The sequence below is a fragment of the Pristiophorus japonicus genome, chromosome 18, assembly GCF_044704955.1.
Source record: "Pristiophorus japonicus isolate sPriJap1 chromosome 18, sPriJap1.hap1, whole genome shotgun sequence".
NCBI classification, from domain to species: Eukaryota; Metazoa; Chordata; class Chondrichthyes; family Pristiophoridae; genus Pristiophorus; species Pristiophorus japonicus.
Genome location: NC_091994.1, coordinates 49997993 through 50007177, shown reverse-complemented (window position 1 = coordinate 50007177; position 9185 = coordinate 49997993). Strand labels below are relative to the sequence as shown.

At 43.3% G+C, this 9185-nt stretch overlaps 1 protein-coding gene across 3 annotated transcripts in view; it reads left to right on the top strand.

Annotated features, from left to right (window-relative positions):
* dapk3 (death-associated protein kinase 3) overlaps positions 1–7995 on the top strand; it is a 33627-nt gene extending 25632 nt beyond the window's left edge. The window contains exons 7-10 of one of the 3 annotated variants that reach the window (XR_011587604.1): positions 1617–1769; positions 2375–2420; positions 3342–4186; positions 7974–7995. Coding sequence is in view for 2 of the 3 variants with exons in the window: in XM_070859982.1 (XP_070716083.1) it covers positions 1617–1769; positions 2375–2420; positions 3342–3884 (742 nt within the window). In the remaining variant the exon portion in view is untranslated. Of the gene's footprint in view, positions 1–1616; positions 1770–2374; positions 2421–3341; positions 7874–7973 lie in introns of those variants that run through there. The other 2 variants (XM_070859982.1, XM_070859983.1) reach the window with 2 other exon arrangements.
* Positions 7996–9185: the final 1190 nt, after the last annotated feature.

Here is a 9185-nt window from a genome sequence, read left to right as displayed (position 1 = left end):
GTCTCTGTCTCTGTCTCTGTGTCCTGTCTCTGTCTCTGTGTCTCTGTCTCTGTGTCTCTGTCTCTGTGTCTCTGTCTCTGTGTCTCTGTCTCTGTGTCTCTGTCTCTGTGTCTCTGTCTCTGTGTCTCTGTCTCTGTGTCTCTGTCTCTGTGTCTCTGTCTCTCTGTCTCTGTCTCTGTGTCTCTGTCTCTGTGTCTCTGTCTCTGTGTCTCTGTCTCTGTCTCTGTGTCTCTGTCTCTGTGTCTCTGTCTCTGTGTCTCTGTCTCTGTGTCTCTGTCTCTGTGTCTCTGTCTCTGTGTCTCTGTCTCTGTGTCTCTGTCTCTGTGTCTCTGTCTCTGTGTCTCTGTCTCTGTCTCTGTGTCTCTCTCTGTGTCTGTCTCTGTGTCTGTCTCTGTCTCTCTCTCTGTGTCTCTCTCTGTCTCTCTCTCTGTCTCTCTCTCTGTGTCTCTCTCTGTCTCTCTCTGTCTCTCTCTGTCTCTCTCTGTCTCTCTCTGTCTCTCTCTCTGTCTCTCTCTCTGTCTCTCTCTCTGTCTCTCTCTCTGTCTCTCTGTCTCTCTCTGTGTCTGTCTCTGTGTCTGTCTCTGTGTCTGTCTCTGTGTCTGTCTCTGTGTCTGTCTCTGTGTCTGTCTCTGTGTCTGTCTCTCTGTGTCTCTCTCTGTGTCTCTCTCTGTGTCTCTCTCTGTGTCTCTCTCTGTGTCTCTCTCTGTGTCTCTCTCTGTGTCTCTCTCTGTGTCTCTCTCTGTGTCTCTCTCTGTGTCTCTCTCTGTGTCTCTCTCTGTGTCTCTCTCTGTGTCTCTCTCTGTGTCTCTCTCTGTGTCTCTCTCTCTGTGTCTCTCTCTGTGTCTGTCTCTCTCTGTGTCTCTCTCTCTGTCTCTCTCTCTGTCTCTCTCTCTGTCTCTCTCTCTGTCTCTCTCTCTGTCTCTCTCTCTGTCTCTCTCTCTGTCTCTCTCTCTGTCTCTCTCTCTGTCTCTCTCTCTGTCTCTCTCTCTGTCTCTCTCTCTGTCTCTCTCTCTGTCTCTCTCTGTCTCTCTCTCTGTCTCTCTCTCTCACTCTGTCTCTCTCGTAGCGTCACAGCCAAGCTTACTCCTGTCCAACCCCAACTTCACTATACGAGCACTTTCCAGCAGGAGCCACTGGATGGCAGCCACAAGCAGGAATTGGTTTTATTTTTGCTCTCCTTCCTAGCCCAAGGCTGCTGAAGCCAATCGCAGTGGCCCGTTACTACTCCAGTCCCTGGAATCAGCAAATGTATGAATTAAGTTGTTAGTGATATGTCTATTTGTCTTCTGTTCAGTCCTTGAGAGCAGAGGTGAGCTAAATGTTAAAAATGCTCGTTCAACCAGTACTATACTCCATGTCTGCTGATTGCTGAACTGTGGCATATGCATCACATCACACAATTTTAGACAAATGTAATTCCAGATTCATTTTTCTTACAAAAATAGCAATTAATAATAAAAATTTCCCCCCCCCCCCTTTTTTCAGATTAGTTGAGTTAATTACAGTCCAAAGTTGCACCTTCGCTTAAAAATGTATTTTCTGCCAATGAACCAGCCAGTTGAATATTTGTTGCTGGTAAATACGTAGTGACAGAAATGTATTTTGCCCATCACCAGTTTGAGCGGTGCCTCTCCATTCCTTGGTGAAACCAAACAAGAAACATTAACAAACATTTCTGCTGTGAACTACGACTTTGATGAGGAATATTTCAGTAACACCAGTGAGCTGGCGAAGGACTTCATCCGCAGGCTTCTGGTGAAAGACCCAAAGTAAGAATTACCTTTGTCAAATTAACTAGTTGGAAGATACAAGAATCAAATGCATCTGTACTGAGGTTTAAGGAATACTTGTTTACCATTAAGAGTTTATTTTAAGGGTTTAGTTCTTTAAAAATTTTATTTAAAATTGCCTATCTCCCACTTCTAGTCTGTGAGCGATGTGTCGGTAGTCCAAAAGTGGGAAGTAAATATTATCAGCTTCTCGCACCCTCCAAACTTGTCCCCACCAACTCTGAGCAGACCAGGTGCTCAAGCAGTTGAGCACTTGGCTTAGTTTGAGTCCAGAGATGTCGGTTGGTTAAATTCACCTCCATTACACGACCTTAATTAGTTGTGAGCTTTGCCAATAGTTGGGCTTCAGGCACAATTTGACAGCCCTGTTCAGCTGGACAGAATCAAACGACGTGCTGGCCGATGAAGGGGTTGACATTGGCAGCACCCATGTAAACTCTGATCCCTCCAGCGGACTGGGGGAGAAACCCTGATAGGAAAACAGCCAGTGAGCAAAGACAAATGGGGGAGGAAAAAATAAATGTGGGGACTTGACGATCCAGCAATACTTGTTCTGCCATTTAATTCCTTTCCTTTCCTTTTAGGAAGAGAATGACCATTGGTGACAGTCTAGAACACCCATGGATTAAGGTAACCTTTTTTATTTTATGCTGACACCCTACAACAGTCGAATTATCCCCTTTTAACATAGATGTGCCAAAATTGTCTGTGGGACAGGCAGCCTATTCCCCCTTGCTTGTGCTTTTATTAAGCAGCAAACATAAGGTGCTTGTGAGCAACATGGGGCTAATGCACCCACCCTGCCTGTGGTGAAGTGCTCAAACTTTGCTCAAGCAATGCGATTCCCCCACAACACCATTTTGTGGCTCCCAAAAAAAGGCTCCACCATGCAGTGGTATCAGTTAGGTACAACAACAACAAACTGCATTTATATACCACCTTTTAACATAGCAAATCCCAAGATACTTCAAGATTGTTATTAATCAAAATTTGACCCAAGCCACAAAAGGAGATATCGGACAGGTGACCAAAAGATAGGTCAAAGAGGTAGGTTTTAAGGAGTGTATTAAAGTAGGAGAGAGGGGTAGAGGTTTAGGGAGTGAATTCCAGAGCTTGGGGACTAGTCAGCTGAAGTGTATATATAAATATGGGATGAGCAAGATGCCAGAATTGGAGGAACACACACATCTCAAAGGCTTGTAGGGCTGGAGGAGGCCCTGAAGGGATTTGAAAATAAGGATGAGAATTATAAAAGTGAAGTGTTGTTGGACTGGGTGCCAATGTATGTCAACGAGTACAGGGGTGATGGTTGAAAGGGACTCGGTGCGACTTAAGATGTGAGCAGCAGTTTTGAATGACCTGGAGTTTATGTGGGGAGAAAGATGGGAGGCAAGCCAGAAGAATATTTAAGTAGTCCAGTATAAAGGTATGCAGTGTATGCCGGGTAAGTTTCAGTACTGTTGAGTACATTACCTGCAGCAGTACAAATCTTGTCTAACGCTGAAGCAGATAGAATAACATCTTATTCCTTATATCTCAACCCCTCTAAAGGTGATCAAGAGAAGGAATGTGAGACGTGAGGATAATGGCAAGAAACCAGAGCGTCGTAGACTGAAGACAACACGCCTCAAGGAATACACAATCAAGTCGCACTCGAGCATGCCTCCAAACAATACCTATGTCAACTTTGAGAGATTCTCAAAAGTCCTCGAAGAAATCAATGCAGTGGAAGAAAGCATTCAGGAGCTGGTGAAAAACAAAAAGTCCTTCAAGGAGGACATTGATGCACTCGTTTCCATTTATGACGAGAAAGAGTCTTGGTACAAGGAAGAGAACGATAGCATCAGTCAGGATCTCGGGCACATTAAGAATGAGATGCGTAAGACAGAAGCCCTGAGGAAACAGGCGCAGGATGAAGTCAAATCCACTATGCTGTCCACCAACATCCTGAAGCGGAAGTACACCAAGCTAGAAACCGGTTACGATGCACTGGCTGCAGAACTGAAATGGGTCAAGGAGCTCCTGAAGTCCGTAGAGCAGGAGGGAATGCACGGAGGGGTCGGCAATGAGGGCCGACTCAGAGGCTTGCGCTAGGTATCATTCCTTTGAAGAACTTTGAGAAACCCTGTTACAAGCCAGTTTATTAATTGGAAGCCAGCCGAATTGGACTTGATGGTTTCAGAGTTTCTTCAACCATTGTCCACAAGCTCCAAGGCTTTCAGAACCAATTCCAATTTTTTTTCCAGTCATGTATCTAAGTTTGGATTTATTGCCAAATGTAAATGAAATTCCAGTTTGAAAATGCCATGAAAGGACGATGAATTCCCAGTGGGTTATCTATCCCACAAACTCTGCATGTTGCTGTTGGCATCGTCTCTGCTACCGTTGTTCCTCTGGTGAGCCTTGCTTACTTCCAATCATCAGAGGTCATTATGATTCCAGGGGGCTTTGCCATGCTTGATTTGGGCACCTCCGTAATGGGTGCGGGGGTGGAGAGAGAGGGTGAGTTGCTATGAAGGATGTCCTTTGTTGTGGGCAAGCCCTACCCCCCCGCCCCCCCCCAACCCCACCCCAATTTATCTATTTGGATTAGAGAACAAACAATATTTTAAAAACACATTCTTAGCTCTTAAAGGAAAGTGTTGTTCTGATTTTCCCACTTTTACCGTTGCTGTGAACGGAACACATGGGTGACTTGGTTTCACAGTCGGGTCTGAGGTTTGTGAAGTGCAGCCCTTCCCAGTAATCAGTGTAATTCACTTAACGTGAAACATTGGTTGTAAAAACAGACAAGAGAAGATTCTATCTAACATGAGTTGTGATGTTCAGTATCTGTTTTTAAAAAAAAAAAACTTCCACCTAATCAGCATTTACGACTGAAGAGGTGACTAATGGAACTGAGATATGACCAAATGCACTGTCCTTTATCCTTGTTTATAGAGTATTCCCATATCTCATAATATCAGTCAGCTCACTTGCCCTTGTTTTACACATGAGTAATTGGATCACTATTCCAGTTGGGAGAGTAAAACTTCAGTTAGAAATTCTCAATTGACTTGTTGCTAACTTCACGCTTACAGACTGATGTCCTGGATGTGGGAGGAGAGCGCTCAAATGCATGAATTGTACTTCAGATTACCTTTGAGCAACTTGCTTTGTTTTTGGAACGAGGGGAGAGGTGTGGGGGATCTCAAATGTTTCCTCTGCTTTAAACTGTAAATTTGGGTCCGATTCTCAATGAAGGGTCCAAGCGTGTATCTAATTCAAAACTCGGCACTCCTTCATTTTCTTTATTGACATGCTGCCATAATATGGGCTCAGTATTCGGGTGTATTTAGATAGTGTGGCCCATTTTTGCTGCCATTGACTCTCCTGATTTCGATGCCTGCAATGAGAACATGGAGTTGGCATTCTGGAAGAATGAGATTAAATGGGCCTTCATTTGAATCTGGTTTGTGAAATGCTCATATTTGCTTTAATGCATCATGGAATCGTACATGTTCGATATTTGCATGCCTATGAACATTGCTCTTGTATTTTAGGTAGAGGAGGTTATAAATGTTGAATTGTAAGTCCAGCTGCCTTGATACTAGCACAGGTCATGTGTGACAGAATTGGCACCAGAGTGAAGTGGCAAGTGGACGTCTGATTTCAGGCTGAAAGAGTTCTCCCATTTGTGCCGCTAATGAACATTCCACAAATTGCTGAACCAGACTTGCTACCTCTTGCAAAATAGCAGTTGAGGTCCCTAAACAATTTCTGCAATTCCTTTCACTTTTAAGCCCAACAGAAAAATTTATCTCAGACATCCATCGCTGCTTGGCAGATCTGTTCAGTGTGCTGACAGAAACCTTTAGCCACAGGTTCCAGTAATTGTTGGGACTTCAGCTCCCGGAGTTCCCCAGAATCTGACTGCCATCTTGTAGCTGCACCTGGCCCTTTAAATTCACCCCCAAGGTCGATACAGAAAATAGCCAGTGTCTCTTCAGGCAGTAACTATAACATCGCTAGCTGAGTACAAGATGATGTCCCCCTGTGTAATAGGGATGGGCTTTAATTAGAAGATTTATTTTAAAAAAAATTTCCATTGAAGTTTTTCTTCCTCCAGCTCATGGCTGCAGGTGTATATTGGAAGTTCATGGAGTGCAGTTTTTCTCTTCACTGGATGAGCAATCCAGCTACACCTGATTTTGTTTAAGACAGATTTACATGTCATCTAGTAACTTGGCTGAAGTTCTGTTATAAGGAAAGAATTAGAATGACCTCCCTGTAAATAGAATCTGAGGTTTGACTATGACTGTATTGGGTACTAGAGGGTCACTGCAGACTGTGATGGCTACTGCATCAATTTCTCTGAAACTGCTATGAGTAGCTTGGCCTGCCCCTGTCTCTCTCTCTCTCTCCCCTCTCCTCCCAACCCCTGGAGCATTTGGGGCTAAAGTACTTCAGTGGGTATTCACAACCCTATTTATCATAGTCTTAATATTTTTATTTTATTGCCTGCTAAAATGGCACACATGCATTTTGGCTCATTTTTGTTTAATTTGAACTAATTTGTTATAATGAGTTTGAGGTTTATTAATTATGGTAAAGATTTATTTAATTCAGTGTGTCACATAAAGAGCTCCAACACAGTACACAGCAAGTTTTACTTGAGTCCTAATCTAAAGATTTAAATCGCTCAGTTAATATCAGTGACGTGTTAATTACCGCACTTTCTTTCATGCAATAATTTTTTTTAAAACTCCAAAGATTTCAAGTTCGGAAATAAGTTAGTTTTGTAATTGTTTAATTTGCAGGGGTGAATATCAAATCTGAATAGTATGAATTGCTGGAGCGTTTGTATAAAACACACGGATTCCCTGAGTCTATCGGCACACAATGTCGAGCTGCAGGAAAGCAATAATAAGTAAAATGCCCATTGAGGAATTGGTTACTGTGTCACTCAGACCTTAATGCTAGGACTGCTTTAATAGTTTGTGTGATTTGTTTTTGTTTTTTGTCGATCATTTTGCATCGCATCATTTTGTTCCTCAGTCCAATTGCTTGTGCTGATCTACATCGTGTCAAATTTCATTATCGACTGGAACATAGTTGGGCCTTTACCTTGAATCAGGGGCATTCCATCGGCTGCTTGTGGAATTGCATTCCCAGATTATATTTAGCAAAATATTAACTTAATCTGTGAGCTAACTCGCTATACATTCCACATTCCAAATAAATTAACCTTTTTTGTTTTTAACAAAACCTAAACCTTAAACGTTGGTATGAGGCACTGCTGTTTGAAGGTCCATTAGAACATTACGCACACGTGCAGCCTGTGTAACTCCAGATTTATGTTGCACGCGTAGGTTGAACCATCGAACCCCCAGTGTCTACACACTGCAAAATCCTATGTTAAACTGAACACTCAATGCACCTTTCAAACTGTTGCTTATTGTGTTTTATATCACTGGACATATTGTAAATCAGTGACTTAAAGTAAATTCTTAATCCATAATGTGTTTCTAGCATGTATACAAAAGCGGTTGAGAATAGGTGGACCTGATAGCACTGTTAAACATATATCTAGAGTTACAGGCTTGAGCGAGTTTGTTGAATTCTAACTGACCCTCCAGAATAGGAAAGACTTAGAGTAACACTCAATATTGAGTGTTTCATTCCAGAATATAACGATTTGATGACCCGACCCCCACCCCTCCCTAGTTCACCTAGTGATTAAAGGCTGTAGTGCCAAGCCAGGCAGACTAGAAGCTCACCCGATTTTAATTTGATTGGTGCGGAGTTGACTGTTCTTGGACAGTTGTGCTTGCGATGCTATAGTTAGCAGCAGCAGCCTTTGTTACAGAGGAGAAAAATCCGAGGAGGGTTCTTGCTCGTTCCAGCTATCCCATGGACCCCTATGCAAATGTATACCCATCTGGACACTGGGCGACCCTAGGTTGGGGTCACTGTACTGCCCTCCACAGTCAAATAACCTGCCTACTTGCTATCCAGGCTCGCATGTAAAGAATGGTTAGATGGTTGAGGTGCTATGCCGGGACCTAACTCGAGTCCAGGCTTTCAGGAGAGGAGGGGAGAGAAAATTGGGGGTTGACTGGGGTGGGAGGGGCTGAATACTGTGAAGGCACCCCTGATGGGTGAACTGTGTTTGATGTTCCATTCTTGCATCTTTTTCAATAGTTTTGTCTAAAATCAAATCTTGCATCAGTTCCATCCCCTCGAGTGTAAAGAGTTAATTGGGATGGGGGTACAGAAGGACAGTGTCACCATGCTTCAGATTAAAGCTGTTGAAATCTTCAATCAATACCAAGAAGACTGGGGATTAAAATGAACTTTACAAAACCATCAAAGGAGCAATGGGCTCTCCGAGTGCTTTGAATAAGAAGGCAGCTTCACAGCAACTTTCAATGTAACTATCTGTGGCTACTCAGTATTTTACCCCTCCTCAAACACTTTATGCCTTAATACTCACTGTAGTGGGTTAATTTGCAAACAAGGAGCTAATTATGCTCCAAGGAGATGGAGTAAAGTTTCCATTTGATTACTGATCCTGTCCCATGTAGTACAATTAGCCAGACTTTAACGAGTCTGCAATAAAGTGAAGTATAATTGCAAAATGTTTACTCATCAACATACGGGTAGGTGAGCACCATTGTGCAGTGTTTAAAATGATTTGAATTTGGTGGGGGGGTGGAGGAAAGAGAGGGGAGGGGGAGGTGCTTTGTGCATAGGTTTAGTCCCAGCAGATGGCTGTAACTTTGCCATTAGCTGAACAAGTGACACCTTTCATCACAGCATCCTGTGACAAATCCCAACAGTTTCTGCAGTTACTGTGTAGCAAGATTGCAGTTTCACATTTAAAGTCGTGGATTCTGTGAAATAATTCAGTCCAAGCAAATCATTTAACCTCGTCATTAGTTGCAGGCAGTAGTCTCGCTGGGTTAGTGTCAAACATGCTCTCTCACCAGTCCAGTTCATCCTGTCCATCTATATCGAGCTGACATTTCAGTATGGCAAAAGAGATACTTTTCAGAATGATTGGTTTTTTTTAAACCAGCATTGCCTGCTGTCCCCTGTGGATAACTGCAGAGCTGGTGAGAGTCGGGAGGCCACAAAGCAATTCTGAATTCTCGTGTTGGTCTGCAGTGTGGCCCTGGGTGTTCCACTGAATATGTTTCATGGTCATAACTCTCCACATGGTAAGGACCCAGCTTTGTTGTTTCCCAACGAATAGGCAGCCCTTCCATCAATGGTTGCTCAAAAGTAGCATCGACGGGCCTGGTCAAAATGTTACTGTCCTTCACCGCTGAGGAGTGTTCGACCCAAGAAAAGGGGAAGAGATGAAAAAGCCAAGTGGGGTGCGCACTCCTGAAATCCTTGTTTGCCCCTTTT